General features: G+C 38.3%; 1 protein-coding gene across 1 annotated transcript in view; it reads left to right on the forward strand.

Annotated features, from left to right (window-relative positions):
• Nucleotides 1-27,677, forward strand: part of PPP2R5E (protein phosphatase 2 regulatory subunit B'epsilon) — a gene marked incomplete at its 5' end in the record, with an annotated part of 147,768 nt that overhangs the window by 98,689 nt on the left and 21,402 nt on the right. The window contains 2 exon segments of the mRNA NM_001244062.1: nucleotides 7,680-7,781; nucleotides 15,651-15,743. Coding sequence (NP_001230991.1) covers nucleotides 7,680-7,781; nucleotides 15,651-15,743 — 195 coding nt within the window.

Consider the following 27,677-nt stretch of genomic DNA (forward strand, 5'->3'; position numbering starts at 1 on the left):
TGCATGCCTGGTTTACCCAAGCCTTAAATATTAATAATACTGTAGGTTAAAGGATCCTATCACTGCAGTGGCTTGGATCACTGCTGTGGTGGGGGTTCAATCCCTGGCCCAGGAACTTGCACCATATGCTGCAGTTGTGGCCAAAAGGAAATATTAATAATGCTAACAGATATATAACTAACGGAAATAAAAAGTTTTCCTTTAATACCTTTAAAATACTAATAAAGTTATAATATTCCTTTAAGTTAACATTTTTTTTAAAGTAACACTCTTTAGTCCTTACTTTCTGTTTTGTTCATTGTCCCCCCCCCCACATTTATGCTGATTTTATTTCATTTTGTGCATTTGAAGAAATGCAGAATAAAAATTCAAAGATTGATTAGTGGAATGGGTGGACAGTCCTGAAAATTGACCTCAAACATTGGCTGGTATCTAAATACATACTTTTTCCTATCTAGGTATTTAGTTCTGGGGATAATTTTCATATTATTAGTAAAATATATTAGCTATATTTACAGGTTGATTCTTCCAAAATTCTTGGTATATTTTTTAAATTTTTATTTAATTTTTATTTTTTAAAAATGATTTTTATTTTTTCCCTCATAGTTCTGTCAGTTGCTATTGTATTTGTCTTTCTCTTTCTGATTTACTTGACTCAGTATGAGAGTCTCCAGTTCCATCCATGTTGCTGCAAATGGCATTATTTTGTTCTTTTTATGGCAGTCATCAGGATGTTTGAGGGTGGGGTCTGAACCAGACAGCAGGGATGCAGAGCTTGCTTTACTTCTCTGTTAGTGCTGGGCAAGGTCATTTCATATAATGGCACAGTGTTACCTTGAAAAACTTGCCAGCTCTCTGGAACTTGCTTGTCTTTGTAAAATAGAGCTGGATTAGATAGTCCCTAACATGATCTCATTCTAGAAGCAATATAGTATACTTCCTAATCCTAGGTTTTCTATCTTAGAGGAGGGATTTCAGTATCCAGATTTTAATTCCCATCCTTCCCATTCTCCCAGCTTTGCTTTCTGTTCTTATAGCCATTTTCTGGGTGCCAGGCCTGTGCCTTCAAGTCATTGTTTTGATTCCAACATTCAGTGTTTATTTTAATGTCGTTGAAGTGTAAATGAATTAGACTCCCTCAAAGAAACGTATTTCTTGTTTTTTTTTCTTTGCATTGACGCCAGTGTAGATTAAAATGGTTGAAAAATAAATCCTTCTATCATTAAAAATGTCTTTTGTTCATTTTTGGTAATTTGTTTTTGAATGAATAGAAGGGTTAGGGCTAGAACCTCATTATTAATCGAGCGTTTGTAACTTTATAAATACCTGGATGCATTTTAATCTGTCTACATAGACTCTACAAAACTGCTGTGTGGTGAGGAGTAATGCTGATGGCTACTTGTGGTTATGATACATTTGCGTAAGCATATAACTTATAACTGCTTTACCTCTTTAATCATGTTACCTACTTAGTCATCTATTTACCTGGGCTGTACATCAGAAGTGGCAGCTGTGATAAGATTTAATGGAAGCAAATTTATTATTTCGAACACTGGTTTTAAACTGTTTTTAGATCTTGGAAGTCTTGAAAATCTGACGTAGGAAACCGGATCTTTTCACAAATTGGACTCACACATAAAAAAATGTTGCAGAAAACTCAGGGTTTAGAGGCCCCCCTTCCCCACCCCTTTCCACAGTCTCATCCATTAACAGTTCAGTTATAAATGAATGATTTTGGAGCTCAGCTGGATAGTTAAGCTGGTCCATTCATTCAGTCCTTCCTTCAGCCGTTCATCTGTGAACTGGACTCTGCATTGAGAGAGCGGCTCTGATTTTTAACCCTCCCCTAATAGTAATAATCTTGTTTAAACAAATTCAAGAGCCCATTTTCATCTTGAAATTAAAGACATAATTCACATACTGAGTGTCTAATTTATGCTTTTTATGGATTTCTGACCTATTTGGTGTGTCCCAAGAGGATAATCAGCAACTACCGTGTTTCATTCATATTCCTCTTGCTTCAGTACAGCTTTTCTTTTTTTTTTTTTTTAATTTTAAAAATTGATATGTAGTTGATTTATAATGTTATGTCCTTTCAGTTTCTGGTGTACAGTAAAGTGATTCCTTTATACATACACACTTTTTATATTCTTTTCCATAGTTTATTACAGAATATTGAATATAGTTTCCTGTGCTATACAGTAGGACCTTGTTGTTTATCCATTCTCTATATAATAGTTTGCATTTGCTAACCCCAAAGTCCCACTCCAGCTCTCCCCTGCTGCCCTTCCCCCACAAGTCTGTTCACTATGCCTTTGAGTCTATTTCTCTTTCATAGAAAAGTTCATTTGTGTAATACTTTATTTTATTTTATTTATTTATTTTTTGTCTTTTGTCCTTTTAGGGCCGCACTTGCGGCATGTGGAGGTTCCCAGTCTAGAGGTCCAGTCGGAGCTGTAGCTGCCAGCTTATACGAGAGTCACAGCAACACCAGATCTGAGCCACATCTGTGACCTACACCACAGCTCACGGCAATGCCAGATCCTTAACCCACTGAGCAAGGCCAGGGACTGAACCTGCAACCTCACGGTTCCTAGTCGGATTTGTTTCCATTGTGCCACTACAGGAACTCCTCATTTGTGTAATATTTCAGGTTCCGCACATAAATGATATATGGTATTTATCTTTTTCTGACTTACTTCACTTAGTATGACAATATCTAGGTCCATCCGTGTATCTGCAAATGGCATTATTTCATATATTTTAATGGCTGAGTAGTATTCCATTGTGTATATGTACAAAATCATCTTTATCTAGTCATCTGTCAGTGGACATTTAGATTGTTTCCATGTCTTGGCTATTGTGAATACTGCTGCTGTGAACATAGGGGTGCATGTATCATTTCAAATTAGTGTTTTGTCCAGTTAGATGCCCAGGAGTGGGATTGCTGGATAACATGGAGGCTCTGTTTTTAGTTTTTTGAGCAACCTCCAGACAGTTCTCCCTAGTGGCTGTACCAGTTTATATTCCCCACAGACACTGTAGAAAGGTTCCCTTTTCTTCACACTTTCTCCTGCATTTGTTATTTGTAATACAGCTTTTCTTAATTTCCCTTTAGTTATCCATTTTCATTCTTATCTTTATGGTTATAGTCACATCATCTTTCCCCCTAAATCTTTATGGCATTTATCTGTGTTTCATCTGTAATGCTGCACAATACTTTCCTAAGTTGATTTACTCCTCTAATGTTGGACATAAGGTTATTTCCAGTTTTACACTTTGGAGAATACTCAGATGACTGCTTTTAGTAGTTTTTTCAGTCTTGTCTTAAACTGGTTTCTTAGGATAGAGTCTCAAGGTTGGGAGCAATGGTTCATTCATTTATGACATTTTTACTAAGCACCTACTATGGGCCAGGCAGGCTCAAAGACTTGGCCTTTTCCATGGCACTTGATTCGCTTTGCTGTTCTTTCCATTTGTGTTAGAGAACTGCTTAACCAGTTGAGTTGGCTATTAATTGTCCAGTGGAATAGATCTGTGCTTCCTCATTACTCAAGGTGAATGTTTAGAAGTAAACTAAATAAAGCATTATAAGGAAGGCGAAGAAATGGCTGTGTGTGGCTAAGTGAGATGTGCATGCCTTTAGAACTACTTGATGTTTGGATTATTTACACAATTTGAAACCTTTTGAAGTGATGATAATTGAGAGATGAATCTTTTTTTTTTTTTTTTGTCTTTTGTCTTTTGTCTTTTTAGGGCCACACCCGTGGCATATGGAGGTTCCTAGGCCAGGGGTTGAATCAGAGCTGTAGCTGCTGGCCTACACCACAGCTCTTGGCAGTGCCGGGTCCTTAACCCACTGAGCAGTGCCAGGGATTGAACCCACATCCTCATGAATATTAGTTGGGTTTGTTAACCATTGAGCCATGATGGGAACTCCGAGAGATGAATCTTTGATCAAAAGAGAATTTAGAACACTGTGTATAGTTAAACATCTTAGATTAAATAACATTGATTTATTTAAATCACTCAGAAAAATTTAAATTTGGTTAAAGCAAAGCCAAAACACAGTTATATACTTAAACCTTTATTTGTGGACATTTATTGGATGCCACATATACTAAGAAAACAAATGTGAATATGACATTGCATATTCTCAATAGTGAGAATAGACAAATATACAAACAGGTATTTGCTGCAGCACATGATGGACACTATAAGAAAGTTTATATGGCCAAGTGTACAGAGAAACAGAAGTTTCTCAATCCTTTTACCCAGATTTTTTTTTTTTTTACTACAAAGAAGCAATTTTTTCTCTTTTCATTTTGTTCACTTTTTCCTTTCCTTTCCTTTCCTTTCCTTTCCTTTCCTTTCCTTTCCTTTCCTTTCCTTTCCTTTCCTTTCCTTCCCTTCCCCTTTCCTCTCCCCTCCCCCTCCCTTCCCCTCCCCCCTTTCCCTTTCCCTGCTCCTTCACTCTTCCCCTTCCCCCTCACCCCTTTCCCCTTTTCCTTTCCTTTTTTCTCTTTCTTCCTTTCTCTCTTTCTTCATGGTTTACTTTTACATCCTAGAAGAGGGAAAAAACTTGTCACAGAGTGCAATAAATATAAATGACATAGTTGGGAAGAAAACCCAACTCTTTCTAAAATACATGTAGTTTAATGAAAATTCAAAAGCAAGTAATTAAAAATTTTTTGCTCTTTTGATTACAGTGTGGCTGGCTGGTTGAAGAGCAGTCACTGGCTAATGGTTATTTGAAAAATCACTGGTTTCTTTGTAAGCATAATTTCTAATAATCTTTGGAAGGGACAAAAGTAAAATAATATAACTGTATGCTGTAATGAGCCATAGCAAAAATAGTCTAATATGGTGTTTTTTTTTTTCAGTCGTCTAAGCTAAAGGAGAGTAAAAGAGGTAGTCTGCCCACTTTTCTAGAATGCTGTGGTGGAGCCTAACAGCCTGGGTGCAGTTGTAACTGCTGGTTACTGACTGTAACCTCGGATCTCAGCAACCCTTGTGCTTCTGTTGCCTTACTTGATAGGGCTGCTAAATCCAGTGATGCTGCTCTGTGCTCATCTTAGCGTCAGAGTGGCATTTACTACTGGTGACCTCTTTTTCCTGCCTTTTTTTTTCTTTCTTTCTTCCTTCTTTCCTTCCTTTCTTCTTTGGCCACCCCACGACATATGGAATTATTGGACCAGGGATCAGATCTGAGCCGTAATTTCGACATATGCCACAATTGGGGAAACACTGCATCCTTAACCCACTGTGCAGGGCCTGGGATTGAACCTGTGTCCCAGTGTTCCTAAGACACCACTAATCCCATCACACCACAGTGGGAATGCCCTTTTCTCCTTCTTAAGACACTCTTCTCTCCTAGCTCCTAACCACCCCCCCCACCAAAACTACTTTTTTCTCCTCTTGCTCCTTTTCATTTGGCTTTCTTGGATTTGTTTTCCTGTCTGTTTTCTAAATGTTGGGTACCTCAGGGTCTTTTCCCTTCTATTTATTCCTTTCCAAGGAGAGCCCTCGGTCCTGTGCTTTAAGCATCATCAACTTGCTGATGGGTTCTTCTTTGTCCCCAGTCCTGACCTGTCAACTTTGAGGTGCAGGTTCAGATGTGTGACTGGCTCCTAGATATTGCTCCTTTAACACATTTCCAACTCTATCTCTGGGTCTCTCCACCAAAACTTTCCCCTTTCCCAGTCATCTCCATCTTGGGTAAATGGCCTTATACCTATGACTCATCCTTGATTCTTTCCTTTCATTCACCCCTTACATCCAAGCAGCAGCAAATACTATATCTAGAATATATTTTGAATCAGTCTATTTCTGTCTTTGCTTCTTCCTAGTCCAAGCCATCCATCATCATCCCTTGCCACTTTCATGGGCTTCTAACTTGTCCCCTTCTTGTCGTTCTATACATAGCTACTAGAGTGAATTTTTTAAAAAAGCAAAAATCAAACCATGTCATTTCTCTGTTTAAGATCTACTTGTGGCTTCCTAGTGGATGTAAATAAAATCAAATCTTTCCATAGCTTACACAGATGGGCTCAGTTTCTATATACTAGGAAATAGGGATAATTATGACTCTAAACCAGAATATAAACTCCTGGAGGGCACAGATTCTTATCTGCTTTGTTCATTGCTGTTTTCCTGGTGCCCAGAGGCAAGTGTACACATAATGGACACTTAATAATTATTTGTTGAATGAATAAATACACTTAGATTACATGGGACCTCCAGAAGACTTTCTTACTCCTTTCAGAGCAGCACATCGTAGCTTCGTTATTTTCTGCATTACATAGAAAGACCAGGAGTTCCTGTCGTGGCGCAGCAGAAACAAATCCGACTAGGAACTGTGAGGTTGTGGGTTTGATCCCTGGCCTCGCTCAGTGGGTTAAGGATCTGGTGTTGCCGTGAGCTGTGGTGTGTAGGCTGCAGACGCGTATTGGATCCCACATTGCTGTGGCTCTGGCGTAGGCTGGCAGCTACAGTGCCAATGAGACCCCTAGCCTGGGAACCTCCATATGCCGTGGATGCAGCCCTAAAAAGGACCAAAAAAAAAAAAGAAAGTTCAGGAGTCGCCGTCATGGCTCAGCAGTAATAAACTCAACTATTATCCATGAGGACTCTGGTTTAGATCCCTGGCCTCACACAGTGGATTAAGGATCTGGTGTTGCCATGAGCTGTGGTGTAGGTTGCAGACTTGTCTTGGATCCTGCATTGCTGTGGCTGTGGTGAAGGCTGGCAGCTACAACTTTGGATCAACCACTAGCCTGGAAACTTCCATATGCCGCAAGTATGACCATAAAAAGGAAAAAAAAAAAAAAAAAAAAAAAGTCCAGCAAAGGCTTCTGATGTAATCCCCTCACCCTTTTTTTTTGTTTTAGATCTGAGGATATATTTGGGTCATTAGGAAAAGATAGATAAGTAAATAGAACAAGAAATAGAATTTAGAAGGAAACTTGAGTAGGTTACTTCAAAATAATAGCAATAATATTTTTAAAATAAACATTTTACTATAGAAATCTTGGAATATATGCAGAAATAGTAGAATAGTAGAGTGAATCCTCATCTCTTCATGGCCCAGTTTCACAGTTGTTAACTCAATGCCATTCTTTGAACATCCAGAATTTATTGGAAATTTCATATGGTAAAGGAATACTTTATAGAGGTTTGTGTCACAGATGTATTTTACGCTGGGCATTATTACTATTTTGTAAATCAACTGAAAACAGATTATGTATGATTTTAAGGATCTTAGGTTCTGAAATATCTTTTCTGTTTTGCTTTTTGTAACTACCTGAAATTTCACCATTAGTCCAACTGTAAACTTCCAAATTGTGAATAAGCCTGAGAAGGGAAATACATGCAGCCCATTAGCAGTCTAAATTGATAATTAGAAGCATACTTGATGGGTAAGTAACCACACAAAGCTTTGATGGAAGGTGTAAAGTCCCAAGGACCTGGGGTGGGACGGTCTCACGGGATGGATAGAAAATACTGCTCTGCTGTTTTCCAGCTTCCCTGGAGGTAGTCCTGGCCTCAGAGTCTATAGAAGGAGGTCCCTTTCCAGTTTGGTGGTGTTCCTGTCACCTGGGCTTGCTTCGGCTGGCCACAGAAACCTTGTGTAAGACTGCTATCCATCCCAGCTAATCCTGCTGCTTGTTTATTTTTAGGTATCTTGCAATATATTCAGAACCCTCCCTCCTAGTGACAGCAGTGAATTTGATCCAGAAGAAGATGAACCTACCCTTGAGGCATCGTGGCCACACTTACAGGTACTTTAACTGCCAATTGTTAAAAAAGATCCATTAACTAATTAGCTGATTATCATGGGGATTCCTGGAAGCCCTTCATTCACCAAGAAATCAAATTAGAGTACATTAATGGAATACTCGACCATGCCTTTTATGTTTCTTACTCTTGATGATCAGGATGCCAGAAGAATAAAATAATAAATGTTGAGATGCTTTAGGGTGGGCCTCCTGGCTTGCAGCCCAGCCAGTAGTTCTTTCATTAGAGCATCTTTCTGATTGTGCCCGCTGGAGCCTCAAACAAGAACAGGACTGTTTTCACATTAATACTGGTTAGATGTGATTAGGTCACAGAGTGCATATCTCATTTTCAGCAGTTAGGTGCCCTGGGGACTTTGAATGCCTGTCTTCATGATAACCACAAATGTGTTTCTTTAGCCTGGAAGGGCAAAAGCAGATTGCAGTAGCCCTTTCACAGTGTCGTAAGGAAGAGCAGTAGCTGAGAAGAAGCTGATAGGAAGGCCAGTTTTGTTCCATGCACTGAGAAGCCTGTGTTTTCCAATCCTCCTCGTGTGCCGGGACTGACTAGGACCATCCCTGAGTTTCAGTTTCCCAGCACCAGGCCTATTTGTGGTGTTTCTGTGTACCCACACCAGCCCCTTTCCATCCCCATCCCTGGCTGCCTTCTTTCAAGGCCATTGTTTCTCAAATGAATAGAACAAGGAAATGTGAGTGTAATGAACCTCAGAGCCATTTTCCCATTCAATTAGAATGTCCCCAGAGGCTAGGTGACACCTAGTGAGGAGGGAAGGGTGGTAGAGAATAAATACGACCTTGTATGTTTTCACCACGAGGCAGAAGCCACTGCACCTTTGTAGAATGTGCATTACTGGTTGACTAAAAAGTTTTTTTTTGTCTTTTTTAGGCTGTACCTGAGGCATATAGAGGTTTCCAGGCTAGGGGTTGAATCAGAGCTGTAGCCGCCAGCCTCTACCACAGCCAAAGCAACACCAGATCTGAGCTGCATCTGTGACCTATGCCACAGCTCACGGCAATGCCATATCATTAACCCACTGAACGAGGCCAGGGATTGAACCTGTGTCCTCATGTACTCTAGTCAGATGCGTTTCCACTGAGCCATGATGGAAACTCTTACTGGTTGACTTTCTGAAGGGCAGAAAACTGGGCAGCAGGGAGACAAGGCCCAGAGATACTCTAAGGATTTATTTTTAAATTACTTCAAGATTTTGGACATAAATTTGCAACTTTCCCTGTCCTGCTTTGGCAGCTCAAGGTGCTTCAGATAGACACATGTGCTGTTTGCCCTAGTTATCTAGAGAGCTTTCAAGGGCTCTGTTTTCTCAGCTCTTTCCTAGACATGTTGTACAGATACATTCCTGCTCCCAACGCCAAGAGTTGATTTACTATCTTAGATGATTGCTTGTTTTTTTAAGCTTCTAGGTATACTATTTGCAGTCTAAAAAATTCACAAAAGTATTTTTGCTTTTCATGGTATATCCAAGAGTGTGATAAAAATCCTGAAAGAATTACTCTTTTGAATGGTTGGACTTCTCGTCATGTCTCTTTTTGGGGAAGGCATAACTGTGGCATGCAGAAGTTTCTTGGCCAGGGCTCAAATCTGAATAACAGCAGTGACAACACCAGACCCTTAACTGCTAAGCTACCAGGGAACTCCATTGTCATATCTTATTCTTTTTTAAATTACTCAATGAATTTATCACATCTGTAGTTGTGTAATGATCATCATAATCCAATTTCACAGGATTTCCATCCCACAACCCAAGCACATCCCCCCACCCCCCAAACTGTCTCCTCCAGAGACCATAAGTTTTTCAGTCTGTGAGTCAGCATCTGTTCTGCAAAGAAGTTCTGTCTGTCCTTTTTTCAGATTTCACATGTCAGTGAAAGCATTTGATGCTGATGTCTCATTGTATGGCTGACTTCACTTAGCATGATAATTTCTAGGTCCATCCATGTTGCTAAAAATGCTGGTGTCATTCCTTTTAATGGCCAAGTAATATTCCATTGTGTATATGTACCACATCTTCTTGATCCACTCCTCTGTCGATGGACATTTAGGTTGTTTCCATGTTTTGGCTATTGCAAATAGTGCTGCAGTGAACATTGGAGTACATGTGTCTTTGCGAGTCATGGTTAGATGCCCAGGAGTGGGATTGCTGGATCAAATGGTCGTTCTATGTTTAGTTTTCTGAGGAATCTCCATACTGTTTTCCACAGTGGTTGCACCAATTTACAATCCCACCAACAGTGTACTAGGGTTCCTTTTTCTCCACACCCTCTCCAGCACTTATTGTTTGTAGACTTTTTGATGATGGCCATTCTGGCTGGTGTAAGGTGGTACCTCATAGTGGTTTTGATTTACATTTCTCTAATAATGAGTGAGGTTGAACATCTTTTCATATGTTTTTTGGCCATCTGTATGTCATATCTTATTCTTAATGCTTGGCACTAGATCATAGAAATACAGCATAGTCTGAAAGAAATTTTAAAAATAAACACCAAAAGCTAATTTCCTCAAGAAAACCATACATTTTGTGGTGGAAAAGACAGGGAAATGCCTTTGAGGGTCAATTTGCTGTCTCTCTACACCTCAAGAAGAGACCATAAACTGCTGCCATCTATAAGATCTTTTTTTTTTTTTTTTTAATTGAAACATTTTTTTTATGGCCGCATCCTTGGCATATGGAAGTTCCTGGGCAAGGGATTGAATCCAAGCCCACGGCTGTGACCCACACTGCAATTATGGCATCACCAGATTTTTTAACCCACTGCACTGGGCCTGGGATTGAACCCACGCCTCCCACAGCAACCTAAGCCACTGCAGTCAGATTCTTAACCCACTGTGCCACAGTGGGAACTCGTGAAAGAGCTTTTTGAATATTCTCAACCATGATTGCCATAGATACCAATTTCCCCTAAAGAATGATAATGTTTAACTCCATTTTCGTAAGCTTAATGAATATAAAATATGGGACCAAATTAATTTCTAAAGCCATTAAGCTGAATTCTGCCACCAAATATGTCTGGCATACACTGTGTCATTACTATAGAAACATTAACCATTAGTTCATCTGAAACTCCTAACAAAGCGATAGTGAAGAGTGATGCTGAGCTCTTTTGGATATAAAGTCACAGACTGTATTCCAGAACAGGCTGGTTTCATTTGTTTTGACATCTCATTTGAGCCTGTAGTCCTCTCTCCTCTTCTTTAGCTTGAGGGGAAATATGACTTATGCTAGGTCAAGTAAGGAAACCTACTCCTGGAGTTAACAAGTCAACTTTCATTTATAGCCAAGGTCACGTCATCTGGTGTGCTCTTACCTTCACCACCTTCTGCTTTGTGGAAGAATCATCACAGGAATGGTTTCCTTTGTGCATATTGACTGCACAAATCAGTCCCTTGTCCATTTTCACTGATAGGTGGTTTTAGTACTGATGAGAGCCTTGTTTGAATGTTAAAGAAATCTCCTTTTCTGTTCATGATAGGTCATTCATGTCACAGTGACCCATCACCACATTCGACATTTTACCTTACGATTGATCCAACAATGTATTTTTTCTGACTAAAATATAGCACTTCGACTTTTTCACTTTTTCTTAACTCCAGCGTTAGCAGTGTGCTTCTCCTGGACCACATTTTACAGAGAAACAGTGTTTATTACCAAATCTTTGACAGTAGTAGAAAACAGCAAAATCACATTGTGGTTGTTGGGTGCTTGGCTAGGCTCATTGCCTCACTAATTGACTGCTCGTGCACACTTTGGTTTAAATTTGTGGCTCATACAAAATTACTCATGATAAATTATGAGTCTTTGAGGATATTTAAAAATAAGAAAAAGTATTAAATTCACAAATTTTTAGTTCATCTATGTCAAAAGGTCTACTGTATGTTTATTATGTGATCTTTTCTATTTTCTGTATTGGTATCTTTTAAACTGGTATCCCATGGTTACTATGGTTATTCTTTGAATATTTTCTGAAATTGTTTCTATATTTCTAGTAGAATACAATTTTGTAGGAATTCCACTAACAATTTAGGGATTGTTTTTAATGCTTTACACTTGAGACTGGAAAACCAGAATACTGAAGTCTTTTTACTCATGTTCCTTGGAGAATTTACTTACAGGGCCTTGAAAAGTAACCTCCTTCCTAATCCTTAGTCTTTCTCTTTAGAAACTCAAGGGAGAGTTTTGATTCTGAGCTAAAATCTGTCTCAAAATAGAGAACGTTTGTGCTTATTAACATATGTGTCTGCAGAGTATCCATCAAACTGTTTTAAACCAAAACTGTTTTAAACCACAACCAGCCCCTCTGGAAAGCCCTGCCAGCCCACTCATCAGCTGGAAGATGAGAATTCCTGTACTCTCTGGGAATCAAGAGAGGTGAACCTCCCCACCCCCTTTTACCTGGTATTTGAATAAGGCTGACATTCTATTTGTCAAACTAAGAGCTGAAAGATTAGTGTATTAAAAAAAGAACAGTTCTTCTAGGGGGTATTTGAACTCAGGCATTATAATGATTAAAGCACAACTTCAATGATCAGATCACTGGGAAAGAAGTTTTTCTGAATTCACGGTTTAAAAAGAAAAATATAGGCTTTTTTTTTTTTTTTTTCTTTAAAGGACTGCAGCCTCGACATATGGAGGTTCCAAGGCTAGAGTCGAATCAGAACTACAGCTGCTGGTCTATGGCCACAGCAACTCAGGGTCTGAACCTCGTCTGCGACCTACACTGTAGCTCATGACAAGACCAGTTCCTTAAACCCCACTGAGCAAGGCCAGGGATCAAATTGGCATCCTCATGGATACTAGTCAGGTTTGTTACCACTGAGCCACAACAGGAACTCCAAAACATAGTTTTATAAAGAAATAAAATCCTAATGTGCATGCCTAATGTAAGTGTTAAGTTAGGCTTTGAAGTCACAAGAGCATTATGTGACGTCTTTAGGTTAGTGGTATCTGCAGACCCTCAGGGAGGCCTTGAGATCTGATTTTCCATGGCCTTCAAAGTCAAAACTGTTTTATGACAGTACTGCCTCATTTGCTCTTTTCACTGTGTTGACATTTGCACTGCTATTCGTAAAAGCAATGATGGTTGAAATTGCTGTTGCCTTAGCACAAATCTAGGCATTTGTGCCAAACTGGCCTGGTTGTCACATTTTTCACTGCCATGAGCTTACAATTAAAACAAAGAAACAAAAGCCAATTTCAATTAGGGTAGTCTCGAAGATGCAGTAGAAGTTACTAATTTTATTAAATCTTGACATTCAAGTACACATTTAAAAAATATTCTTTGTGATGAAATGGGAAGTATGCATAAAGCACATCTGCTGTTGACTGAAGTACAGTGGTTGTCTTGTGCTAAAGCATTTGTGTGATTTTTTTTTTTTTTTTGAGCTGCAGGCTAAACTAGCTGATAAAATCAGAGCATTGAGGCAAAATTTAGAATTAGAATTTTTTTTTTTAATATTATTAGGGCCGCGCCTGTGGCATATGGAAGTGCCCAGGCTAGGTTTTGAATCAGAGTTACAGCGGCTGTCCTGAACCACAGCCGCAGTAACTCTGGAGCCAATCTGCGTCTGTGACCTACATCATAGCTCACGGGATTGCTGGTTAACCCACTGAGCAAGGCCAGGGATTGAACCCACATCCTCATGGACACTAGTTGGGTTTGTTCCCCCTGAGCCACAACGGGAACACCTAGAATTAGAATTTTTGAAAACTTGTATCTGTCTTTTGTCACCTTGAGCTTTACAGCTCCCCAAAGCTTAAAGTTTTTTTGAGAAAATTTGAGACATTAAGGAATGTGACCTTGATTGACACTGTATAATAAAATGTGTCAGCATTTGAAAAGTCTCCATAACTTGGTGAACAGTATTTTCCAGTTGGCCAAAGAATAATGTTAGGAAACCATGCATGGATAAAGATTACCCAGAATGTGAGGTAGAGGATTAGATTTTAGTGTAGCAGAGAATGAAAAATTCATTGATAAAGTTTCAGATTCTACACTGCAACTTATCTTTAAGAATTGACTGTCGAATTTTGGCGTAGTATCAAAGAAGAGTATCCACAGTTAAATGAAAAGGTGATATGTATGAAAATATTCACCTTTTTTTCATACTAGTAAATCTGTGTGAGGCTTGATTTTCTTTATATACTTCAACCAAAACCATACATTACAACAGACTGAAAAAAAGAATCTTTTTTAAAATATACCATTAAAGAGATTTATGAAAGTAAAAAACAATACTTCTTTTTTTAATAATTTTTTGGAAAGTAAAGTTGTTTTTCACAAAAATTTATGTTATTATTAATGTATGGTGTATTTTATTCTAAAAATATATTAAATTTTCTGTTTTTATTTCTTTCATGTATATATCTTATGTAAACAAAAGCTTTTTGGAGTCTTCAGTAATTTTTGGTGTAAAGGAGTGAGACTAAAAAGTTTAAGAATGCTGTTTTAGGCAATAATGCCAGTGGTGATATGTATTAGTCACTGTGCAGAGAGCTTTATATATAAATTATCACATTTAATGTTAGAGAAGGGGATGGGGGGACGGGGAGGGATGGACTGGGAATTTGGGGTTAGTAAGTGCAAACTATTACATTTAGAATGAATAAGCACTGAGGTCCTACTGTATAGCACAGGGTACTATATCCAATCTCTTGGGGTAGAACATGATGGAAGATAATATAAGAAAGGGAATGTGTGTGTGTGTGTATGTATATATATATATATATATATGTCACTTTGCTCCACAGCAGAAATTGGTACACCACAGTCTAAATCAACTATACTTTAATAAAAAAGAAAAAAGAAAAAAAAATCCTAGAGATTATCATCCCCATTATACAGTTGAAGCAACAGACTTTTAGAAATTAACTTGTCTAGGGTTAGTTAGTCAGGGAAAGAGCTAGGCTTTCAACCCAATGCCTATCTGTCTCTTTAAAGTACTGGTTTTGATATGCTGTTGTATACTACACCAGTATCTAATGCATACTTTAGCATAGATTTATTTTGCAAAGAGTATAAATAGTGATTCCCCACTGTTGATCAGAACAGTTATTTGAAGTTGACTCTGCAGATGAGAATATTCTTACTCTTTGCAGATGAGAATATTCTGACACACTCTCGTATATTGCTTAGAGGAGTGTAAATTGCTACAGACTTTCTGAAGGTAAATCAGTAATGAGTGTTGAAAATCCTGATGTGTTGGATATCTTTTGATCTAAAAGTTCAACTTTTAGGAATATTTCCCCATGAAATAATTGAGCAAGTGCACACTGATGTATGTTGTTTACATAATGTACATTGTGGCATAATTTAATAGAGAAGTAATTCAGAAACTACTTAAATGTCTAATCATAGGATATTGGTTAAATTAATCATGAATAATGGAATTATTCTTTATAGATTATGTACAATGAACTGCTTATAGCTTCTAATAATGGTGGCTTAGGTATTGTTGGTATAAATTATCCATATTATATTGTTTGGATGATAAAAGTAGTTTGAAAATGATATAAAAATATGTTTATAGTACATTGGTATGTTGTAGAAGTATGGAGAAAAATCAGGAGGTTTACACATTAAAATGTTAACAGTGGTTAACTGAATGGTGAGATTATAGGAGGTTTTTATTTGCTTTTTTTGGCTGTGTTTTCAGATTTTAAATTTAAAAAGTCAAAAATCATAATAGCAACTGTGAGCTATAAGAATGGCCAGCATTGCCAGTTGATATTAAAACCCACTAAGCCCTCCATCAATTTTAGTATTAGAGCTTTTTATGGTTTTTGATACTGTTCTTGAGTGGATTACAACTTGAAATTAACTATAATCTATTTATTGCAGCTTGTATATGAATTTTTCATAAGATTTTTGGAAAGCCAAGAATTCCAACCCAGTATTGCCAAAAAATACATAGATCAGAAGTTTGTATTACAGGTAAGTGTATTCTTGTGGTTGCATGTATTTATTTTTCAGTATGTCATTTTCTCTTGATGTTTGTTAAAAAAATCTTGCAGTGACAGTTATATCACCCTGTAAACAAATACATATATGTAAGTTAGTTTCCATTATTGCCTATTAAAAGTAATAGATACCTCTTTATTATGCTGGAAATTACTCCATTTTAAACAAGGAATGCTAGTGCCTAAATCCCTGCAGTTTTCTTTCTTAAAATGTAACTATAAAGAATTTCATATACCTGTAACACTATTTTGAGTGAATCTTTTTTTAACTCAATGAATTTTATTTATAGTTGTGCAACAATCATCACAACCTAGCTTTACAGTATTTTCATCCCAAACCCTCATCCCATCCCTCCTCCCCCAACCTGTCTCCTTTGGTAACAGTAAGTTTCTCAGAGTCTCTGAGTCAGTATCTGTTCTGAAAAGTTCATTGTATCCTTTTTTTAGATTCCACATATAAGCGATAGCAGTGACGTTTGTGTCCCACTGTCTGACTAATTTCACTAAGCATGATAATTTCTAGGTCCATCCATGTTGTTGCAAATGCCATTATTTCATTCCTTTGTATGGCTGAGTAATATTCCACTGTGAGTATATACACACCTTCTTTATCTACTCCTCTGTTGATGAACATTTAGGTTGCTTCCATGTCTTGGCTATTGTATATAGTGCTGCAGTGAACATTGGAGTACGTGTATCTTTTTGAGTCATGGTTTTCTCTGGATAGATGCCCAGGAGTGGGATTGTTAGATCAAATGGTTATTCTGTTTTTAGTTTTCTGAGGAATCCTCATATTGTGTTTCGTAGGGGTTGCACCAATTTACATTCCCACCAATAGTGTAATAGGGTTCCCTTTTCTTCATACCCTCTCTAACATTTATTGTTTGTGGACTTTTTGATGATAGCCCTTCTGGCTGGTTTAAGGTGGTACCTCATAGTAGTTTTGATTTGCATTTCTCTAATAAACACTTGAACATCTTTTCATGTGTTTTTTGGCCATCTGGATGTCTTCTTTGGAGAATTGTCTGTTTGGATCTTCTTCCAATTTTTAATGAAGTTGTTTCTTTTTGTTTTTGTTTTTGTTTTGTATTGAGCTGCAGGAGGTGTTTATAAATTTTGGAGATTTTTTTTGCTTTTTAGGGCCGCACCCACGGCATATGCAGGTTCCCAGGCTAGGGGTCTAATCAGAGCTACAGCTGCCAGCCTACACCACAACCACAGCAACTGTGGATCCTTAACCCACTGAGCAAGGCCAGGATTGAACCCGCAACTTCATAGTTCCTAGTTGATTCATTTCCACTGCACCACGACAAATTTTGGAGATTAATCCCTTGTCATTCGCTTCATTTGCAAATATTTTCTCCCATTCTGTGGGTTGTCCTTTCGTTTTGTTTAGAGTTTCCTTTGCTATGTAAAAACTTTTGAGTTTAATTACGTCCCAGTAGTTTGTTTTTGTTTTTATTGTCTTTATTCTAGGAGGTGGATCTGAGAAGATATTGCTGTGGTTTGTGTCAGAGAGTGTTTGGCCTATGATTTCCTCTAAGAGTTTTATTTTTATAGTGTCTGGTATTATGTTTAGGTCTTTAATCCATTTTGAGTTTATTTTTGTGTATGTTGGGCAGTGTTCTAATTTCATGCTTTTACATGTTTTCCCGACACTACTTATTGAAGGGACTGTCTTTTCTCCACTGTATATTCTTGCCTCCTTTGTCATAGATTAGTTGACCTTAGGTGTGTAGGTTTAATTCTGGGTTTTCTATCCTGTTCCACTGATCTATATTTTTGTTTTTGTGCTGGTATCATACTATTTTGATGACTGTAGCTTTGTGGTATAGTCTGAAGTCAGGGAGCCTTATTCCTCCAGCTCCATTTTCCTTTCTCAGGATGGCTTTGGAATTTTGGGTCTTTTGTGCTTCTAAACAAACTTTAAAATATTTTGCTCTAGTTCCATAAAAAATGCCATTGGTAATTTTATGTAGCTTGAAAACTTCTATCTACATAAGAATTTAAAACTGTTTTTTCATATGTCTGTTAAAATTGAGTAGCTGTGGTCTAGAGCATAAGTAACCTTTGATAAATAATCAAAGTCAGGGTACTGGTGAGCTTTCATAGCTTAGGAACTAACACAGCTTAATTACTTTAAGATTCCCTTAAAGTAAGTAACTTTCACCTATCTATTTGGAACTTCTTTGTGTTTTTATTGATTTGTCATGTTACATTTTATAACTGTAGATCATGTATTTTTATCCTGTACTTGGGTATTTCCATGGGTCCCTGAGTTTTTAGGTAATATCTTCTTGTTCTTGATGACATTCTTCTATAAAAGTGGGTACTTGAGCCAACTAATGCATGGATTGTCATAGCTCCTTTCTAACTGATTAATGAGATGCCATTTGTAGGAAAGAATAAGTATTTCTTAGTGAGCCAATATGCAGAACTTGAATTTAAAACATTACTTTGGAGAGTTCCCACTATGGCTTAGTGGTAAAAAACCTGACTAGGATCTCTGAAGACAAGGATTTGATCCCTGACCCTACTCAGTGGGTTAAGGATCCCGAGTTGCTGTGGCTGTGGTGTAGGTTGGCAGCTGCAGGTGCAGCCTTAAAACAAACAAACAAGCAAACAAAAAAACCTCATTACGTTGGCAGGAAGTTGATCTTCTGTGCCCTACCTAGATAAAGATTGATAACCTTGGTGATGACCTTATTCCCCTCACTTAATTAAATTAATACAGTAGAATTTTGGGTGTATTAGGTTGAGAAGTCTTGGAATAGTGAGGTTCAAGAAGTAGATAGGTCAGTAAATCACTGGATTCATGGATCACAGGAAAATAGGCAGATGGATCCAGATCCTTACCAGGGAGGCAAAATGCATTTCAAGCAAAACAAAAGCAAGACATAACAGGTCTGTGACCACAAGTTAGCAGTAGCTCCTGCTTCTCAGCACTGATGAAATAACAACATTCTCTTATATTTATGGTAAATTAAAGTGCCCACAAGGATCAGATAATGATTCTGTAGTAGAGTCCCTGTTTAGTTGCCATGGAAACAGTAAACCCTGTGATCTTGCATGAAAAGCATGCATGCCCAGTCAGTGCGCTCTCCGTGGTAGATGAGTTCTGACGGTAATAAACCTCCTGAGATTAAAACAGAGAAACCCACACATGGAAGGGACATTTGGGATTGTCTCCTCTAGTTCTCTACCCAGTGGATCAGTTTGCTTTGAAACCCTGATAAGGGGTAACCTCTGCCTGCCCTTTTTCAGTGAGGAAGAACCACATGCCAATTGTTCATTTTTGTTACAAAGTGCTTTTTTATGTTGAATCTTCCTATATACCTTGTACCATTTGGCCTTATTTCCTCAGAGTAATCCCTTATAGTCCCTTAGTTTATCACTGGCCCAGGCACAATCTTTTATATTTACCTCTTGCCTCCTTTTCTTCTGGATGGCATTTATGGCTCAGGTGCTTTGAGGCCCGTTTATAATAGCCAGATATCCAGATGTTGGACAAGAGGAGGAAGAACAGCTTCCACTGAAGGGAGCTTTGACTCTGCCTCTTTCTTCAGTTATGGCCAAACGTTTTTTTTAATTCCAGTAGAAAAATTTTTTCTCCCCAATTCAGATTTTTATGTGAAATTTTTTGTTCTAAAATCCTGTTCAGGATGCACTAAACCCATCTGCCTTCTGGATCTAGCCTACCATCTGCCAGTATGCTATCCTCTGCTTTAGCCCTGTCTCATTTGTCAGTTTTTGAAGTTTTTGACATGTGTCCATTTGTCTTCCAGGATGCCATCTATGTCTGAGCACAGTGTCCTGAGCCTGGGCAGTCCAGTGCAGCTTAGCAGTGGGGTTTCCATTCCCTTGTCTGGATGCTGGGTTTCTTCAAGGGGAAGTCTCATTAGCTCATGCTCTTCTATGACACTGCTAACTTAGGTTCAATAGGCTTGTAGTCTTAACTGACTTCTAATTTGGTTTTGTGCATGTTGTTGTAAACCCATTTTTTCTTGTTGCTGTCCATTTTGCAGTTTGCTTTTTTATCTGACTTACATCCCTATGGAATATGTTACCTCCCCAGCCTTTTGAAGTCTTTCTGGATCTTGATTCTGTCATTTTACCTGTTCACTGTGCTTTTCATCTTTATCACATCTGTGACTTTCTTAAATACGCCAGCAGTTGGCCTCATCTAAGCCACTGAATGAAATTCTTACACTAGCCAGGACTGGATCAAGGCCTGTGGCAATGCCTTTAGAACGTCCCTCTATTTTGGCACAGATTCAGCAGTCAGTAGCCTTTGAATTCCCTCCTTGAACCAGTTAGAAATTTACCCTAGAAGGTCTGCATCCTTGCTTTTGAAATTTTGGTTTATAAGGAGAGTTGTAGATACTTTGTCAGGTGCAGTGTTTTTATCATATTTTACCTGGTTTTTACTTGGCTTTTAGCTAGGACTCTATGTTTGCAGCATTTCCCTCATCTGCAGGCCTTGGCACTTTGTCATAAAAAGGAATGCCATTCATCCTCCAAGGGCCATATGTGAACTTTTGGGGCTATACTGTTTACTGGTAATGTTGTCCTAAATACTTGAAAATCATGGTATTGCTTGTCCTGCATTTTGCCAGAGACAAGTAATACAATATAAATAGTGAAGCTTATCTACTTATACTTTATGTTTTCAGTTCCTGCCTCATTTTTTCAACTTTTTTACTTTCTTTATCTTCCCTCTGCTGGATCTGTTGATGAACTCAGCCTTTAGATCAGGGCTCACCCCATTGCCTGGAACATCAGGAGAAGGTCAGGCAGGGTAATGGTGGAATCAGCCACTTAGTGGAACTTGAATGTATCATATGACTAACCAGTACATTGACGGTCCTGTTGGGGATGATCTTTGGTTGCCTGTCAGCTGCCATCTTCCAGATTGCCCTGTTCATACATGTTGGTAACCTGTAATGTTGGCCTCCTAATCCTTTCCTTCCCTAGATTTGCTGATGACTCACCCCAGGACCTCAGCGCCTTCTACCAGGGGGGCCTCCCTCCCCTGCCTGCTTCTCCTAGGCTTCCTTCCTCTGAGCTTTGGTCCTGACTTGGGACCTGCTGTCTATGGGTGGGCCTTTTGAGACTGAAGTATTATTACTGAGATTCTACCCTCTTCTCCACCATCCCACCCTACCCTCCTCTTCCTCTGACCAACGTTCCTTAATTGGCCTTGAGCTGGCAGATCCTTTGTATGCCTGTATCCCGTGGTCAGCTGATTCATTTTGCACATCCTCACTTTTCCCTCTTTTTTTCTCTACCGCACGGACTCCCCTGGTGCTACCTGGTCTTAGTCTGGTTCTCTGGTGACATGGGACCCTTATACATTTTCCTTTTGCAAATCAGGACGACGTTTACCTTGTTCCCTTTCTTATTCTCTCTGGATTCTCGGAGATCTTCAAAAAGAGTTTTGGTGATCTTAACTCAGTCAGTTAGACAAATTTATTCTGGCTGTAAGATTTACACTTCCTTTCTGTGGCAGCTAGCTGTTATTCTTTACGATCTATTCTGACTCTCCTTCTAACATCCACAAGAGCAAAATAAGAATTGAGCTATTTTAATATGATGTAGTGGAGGAAAAGCTGAAAAGCTGTGGATTTGAATCCTGATTCTCCTGTGTACTCTTTTTTATTTTATTTTTTGTCTTTCTAGGGCCGCACCCGCGGCATATGGGGGTTCCCAGGCTAGAGGTCTAATTGGAGCTGTAGCCTCTGACCCGCGCCACACCACAGCAATGCCAGATCCAAGCTGTGTCTGCAGTGTAGACCAAAGCTCATGGCAGTGCTGGATCCTTAACCTACTGAGTGAGGCCAGGCTTTGAACCTTCATCCTCATGGCTTGCAGTCGGATTCGTTTCCACTGTGCCATGATGGGAACTCCCCCTCTGTGTACTCTTTAGTATATTTTGGGAGCTGAGAATATGAGCTGTGGATAAGAAGAAACTGCATTCAAACCCTGGCTTTTCTACCAACTTGTAGTGTGACTTTTAGCAAGTAAATGCCCTTGCTACCTGAACGTGAGTTTCCTCATTAATGACATGAGGATAGCAGAATAAATGAGATACTGTTGAGTAAAATTTACTATTAAATTTGCCTGATGGAGGTGGCACTATGGATACAAGCATGGTTTCCTACTTTCAGTCTCAAACAGATAACTGGAAGCTGGGGCAGATTATTGACCATTTGAGCTTCAGTGTTTTCTTCTGTTAAGCTGTCTCTCTTACATCAAGTTACAGTAACAGTTGCCTCTCTTACAAGTTACAAAGTAGGCTATTAGGATGATAAAATAATATGACTTGTAAAAATGTCTGCTGGTGTCATATGTGGGGCATAGTAGTTGGTCATTAAAGATTAATTCCTCTTTTCACAACTTACCATATTGTATTACCTGCCCACATTGGTAGGAAATCTTATTTTTCTTGATCCCAAGGTTAGTTTTAAAACCTCCAGCTTTTGAAACAAAACTTTAGAATTTATATGAAACTTACAATACATTTTGCAAAAGAGGCTTGAATAAATGCAGAAATGTATATTTCTAGATGGAAAGACTTGCCATCATAAAAATGTCCATAGAATCTCCAAATTAATCTATAAATTCAGTTGCAATTCTAATTAAAATTTCAGTGGTTTCTTTCTGTGAAATTTCAGAGTTCATGAAATAAAAACTTTTTTGTCTTTTTAGGGCCTTACCTGGGGTATGTGGAGGTTCCCAGGCTAGAGGTTTTATCAGAGTTATAGCCGCTGGCCTATGCCCCAGCAACATCAGATCTGAGCTGTGTCTGTGACCTACACCATAGCTCACAGCAACACTGGATCCTTAACCCACTGAGCGAGGTCAAGATTAGAATCTGTGTCCTCATGGATGCTAGTAAGATTTGTTTCCACTGAGCCATGATGGGAACTCTTGAAATAAAAATTTTTTGAAAAAGAAAACTAATGACATTTTATTATATATTAAAATGTACTCCAAAGGTACATTAAGTAAATCAATATGGTATGGGGACAGGGGACTAGAACATAATAGAGACTTGAGTGGAAAAGACCCTTCTTAGTATGCCATAAAACTCATAAAAATGTACAAATAGATACCTACATACATACATATATATTAAATTGGTATAACGCTCTGAAGAGGAGACTTGATGGTATTCTGCTGACTCCATTTGTGACTAAGGAATTCCAAGACAAATAGATATGTACACAGAGCATGTACAAGGATATTGAATGCATCATTATTAATGATAATTAGAAAATTGGAAACAGTTTAAAAGTTTCCCAGTAGGGGGTTGGTTGAATAAACTGCAGACATTCATGTCCTAAAATATTCATCAGTCTATAAAAAGAATGAGGTACAGCTACACAAAACATGCATATTATGGAACAATATGGTATTTTGAACCGGAGTCTGTTATTTTAGGGAAAATGCATCAAAATTTTTAGATAGAGATGTATCAAATTTTTGTGAGTTGTCTGGTAGGGTATAAGATTATATGTGATGATCTTCACTTCCTAATTTTTATATTTCTCAATTTTTTGCATTAAAAATAGTGAACCTTTATAAGACTATACCATTCTTTTATAAAAGAATAGAATTTTTTTCATTTTTTATGTATTTTAAGATCTGAAGCTTGATGGAAAGCTTTTTCCGTTGCATCAAGAGCCTCCTTCAATACATCTTATTTTCCTTCCTTCCAAACGTATAGACTGGTTTGGATTCAGACTCTCATTTCTTAGTGCATGACCTTGGGCAAGTCATATAACTGCTCTACACCTCAGTTTCTTCATCTGGAAAGTAGATACAAAATATCTATAATATGATAATAAGTATGTTATAAGGTTTGTTGTGCAGATTTAATAAGTGAATACCTACGTAAACACTTAGAACAATTCCTGACAATAGTAAGTGTTTAGTAAATGTCCTGTAGTTGCTGTCACTACTCTTTTTATTAGAATCAGTTACTGTTTTGAAAATTGTTCTTTCACCATTATTTTCTAGAACAACCTCAATCTAGAAGTTATATGGTGTTAGTCTATCATGTCTTACCTAGCATGTTATCAGTATTTTTTGGCAGGGGTGTAGGGGGCACACCTTCAGCATAAGGAAATTCCTGGGCCAGGGATTGAATCTGTGCCTCAGCAGCTACCTGAGCCACAGCAGTGATAATGTTGGATCCATAACCCACTGAGCTGCCAGGGAACTCCACAATTTTTTAAAACCCACTTTTACCATTCTAAAATATCAAAAAGCCCTTTGGTTCTTCTTTGGTGTGGGGATTTTTTTTTTTTTTTTTTTTTTTTTTTTTTAATTTTATGGCTGCCTCTGTGGTGTATGGAAGTTTTTAGGCCAGGGATCAAATCCAAGCAACAGCTGTGACCTCTGCTGCAGCTGTGGCAATGCCAGCTCCATTAACCCAATGCATTGGGCCAGGGATTGAACCCAAACCTCTGCAGCAACCTGAGCCACTGCAGTTGTATTCTTAATCCACTGCGGCCATGGCAGGAAATCTAGGATTTTTTAAGATGTTAAATATGGTCTTCTGTAAATGGATTCTCATCAGTTCTACTTCACCAACTGATTTCTTCCAGTCAGTGTCAAAAGTAAATGTTCACTTAGTGGCAGGAGCGTATACTTTTTAGCATGTGAGAACCAGGGGAAGCTTAGATACATAATGAAGTAGTCTGGGTGTGATAGAAAGGAGTTGATGGAAACATTGGTGCCCAGAGAATTTGGACCCTGCTGCCAATCTGCTCCTCTTAACTGTTGGCTGATTGCTAAGTGAACCAAGTGTTGCTAGATTCTTTTGATTTTTTTTTTTTAAGAGAACCTGGAAATCTAGATTTTTGTGTGAGCCAGTCAAGACTGTTTGTGACTTGTACCTCTGAAGGGTTTGCTCTCTTTTAAGAATGGACTGGCTTGCTTAAATTTCATAGTAATTTTTGCTAACTCTAAATTTGCATAACCTTTAGCATTTCTTATTTCCTTAATCTAAGTTTTTACCACAAAAAAATCTGTCAGAGACTTATCAAAGGTAGTCGATTGATTACATAGTATACTGTGTCCTTGTAATTTTAATTTTAGACTTAGGTAACTTAGCTGTAAGTGTGTAGGCTTGCCTAGGCTTATGAAACAACTTTGTCTATTCCCAATGTAGATAATTTTCATTTGTGTTAGGACGGTTGGGAAAATGGTTTCTTTCTGACACCTCCCTCTCCTAAGATCAAAAATGAATTGTCAAACCTTGAATTATTTCATCGGATAGATTATTGTAACAAGAATTTAGTAGCATATTTCTAAAGACTGCTTCCCTCTGCAAGTCTGAAAAGTAGTCAGTGGTTGCTAAGAAACATACTATTCAAATATCTCCATAAACATATGTACTGCTGGAGATGGCTGTTTAGTAATTTGTACTTCACATTTGCAGTTATATTTAGCTGGAAGGTGCCATAATTATCATGCAAATTATGCAAATAATACAGCCTGTCCTTAAACAGTGACCTTTTGTTATTATGTTTTAAAAACTCAAGAAAAATTGAACAGGACACAAAACCAAGCCATTAAAGAATTTTAGGTTCTAAACTAAAGTAAATTTCATGAGGCCTTGAGTCTCAGCTCTGATACAAAGAACTATTTTCCAAATAAATTCCTTGAATATGTCAAAATGTTTACATTTCTCTGAGTCTATAGCAAATGCAACTTTATTTCTACCAGGAATTTTATCAGATAGCCATTACCGATTAACAATAAATCACTTCATTCCATCCTAACCTGTAACTTAAAAACCTTAAAAAAGGGCTTTGCTGCTCTGCCTGCTGCATCCTAAGCTGGCTTGGTGGGCACGCAGCTTGTGCAGGGGGAGAAGGCCCCTAGCCTAGAAGGACCTTGCTCATGGTTTTATGCTTTGCTCTTGCTGTCTTGAAATTCTTAATAATGTTTGATCAAGGAGCACTACATTTTCATTTTGCCGGGGCCTCAAATTAATGTAGCTACTTAGTGCATCATTATGCAACATAACAGCTCTTTCTTGAAATGCTGGCCACTTTGGTTGTCTTACAAAATTTAAATCTCGGTTTTCTTGAATCAGTTAGAATGAACGCTTATGGGAGAAAAGAATGGACTTCTCTACTTTGTAGAAAAGGCTGAAATTAGAAAGAAAATAAAAGCATGTGACTTGGCAGAGTTGTTTGTGTTTGGGTGACTTATGAAATTTTTATACACCTCTGAAATTTTTATCCTGAGTTAGAGGGGTCCTGAAGTCAGAATTACTAGAAACTTATAATGTGCAACCTCTGATCCCTTGTCTCCACTGTGCTTTCTCAGTGGATTCCCATAGGTCAGTTCATGTCATAGTTGGTATTCTTGAGTTGCTGTAATTTTGATATGGTCACAGTTTCCTCAGTCTGTCTCGCTGTAGCAAAGCATTAGAATAGTGGGTGTTTTACGGTAAATGAATTTGTAGTGAAAGTATGTTTTCAGGGAAGGGAAGCGAGGACTCACCTGTGCACAGGTTAAAAAAGAGGGCCTGACTCACTCTGAAATAGTCTTTATACCCCCATTGCGGACCTGAGTGGAGACCCAGTTTGATCTTCTGATTGGTCTTTGTCAGGATGCCTTATTTGCATGGGGACCAGATTATAGATTTGGGGTGAGGAGTGGGTGACATTCCTTTCCCAGCATGGAGTGAGCAACCCAGGTTGGTCAAGGTGGGGAAGGGGCATTACAGCTTTGGCCTTTGGGGACTTAAAGCCTATAACAATTCACTGGAGCCAGGCTGCTTTTTCCAGGTGCATTATTATCCCATCAAGGTTAAGGTATTAGGAAGATAGTATTTTTTCAGGTAGCAGAATAGCTGAAGTTAAAAAGCAAAGCTAGAAATGTAGAGATTAGATTTAGTTTGGATATCATTTAGAATACCAATTTCATTGATTTACTCTTTGTTTACATGAAATAGAGCCAGGCAGTTACTTCTTTATTGTAGAAGAGGATAATGGGTTTTTTGTTTCAAGTCTTTTGTTCACATGGTTTATAAAGAAAGATAGCAACCCCCTGCCCAGAGTCTCATTCCCTAGAGGAAACCACCTTTGAGTCTTATAGCTGTTTCCTTGTAAGCATCTCCATTCTTCTAAAGAGCATTCTTACTGCTGTTTCTTGATGTTTTTTTCATCTATTTCTGCTATAAGCCATTACATGTCCTTTCTAGATCTCCCTCCTCTATATCTTTCCAGTGCAGTTGTGTCACAAAATTTAATTAAGTCTAACTTCAGTGTTTGCTTAGTGTGACTGTGTACATGTTGTTCAGAGCCAAGGCACACATTATGCTATAATTACATTTCTTGTAGGACTTCTTTTTTTTTTAAATTCCTAGAATGAGTCGTTGCCTTATCTTTCACTTGCTTGCTTTCTTATGTAGTGGTCCCTAGCTCACCCACTAGTCCTCTGAGTGCACCATGCAGCTCTTCTCTGCTCTTCTCTCTGTTCCTTTCCTTCCCTTGGACACCTTCTTCCTGGAGTACCTGGCATCCGGCTCTTCTTGGCCCTGGTTACTTTCTCTAGGCCGTGTCCACAGGGCTCATCCTGGGACTTCTTTTGTCACTCTTTTGGATTATGTCTTTACTTGTTTTGTTTCCTCTGTTTTGGTGGAATACATCCTCTAGATTCTTCCTAAGAAAGTGTGAATTGGATGTAAATTTTTTGAGACCTCCTTCTTTGAAAATGTCTTTGATTTGTTCTGCCCACATACTTGATTGACATTTTGGCTGGGTTTGGATTTATTGGTTGAACCCATCCTCCCTCAGAAGTTGAAAGGAATTGCTCTGTTGTCTTCTAGCTTTCCGTGTTGGTGTGGAAAAGGCCTGTGCCAGCTGAACTTCTTATCCTTATCCTT

Source organism: Sus scrofa, chromosome 1, assembly GCF_000003025.6.
Source record: "Sus scrofa isolate TJ Tabasco breed Duroc chromosome 1, Sscrofa11.1, whole genome shotgun sequence".
NCBI classification, from domain to species: Eukaryota; Metazoa; Chordata; class Mammalia; order Artiodactyla; family Suidae; genus Sus; species Sus scrofa.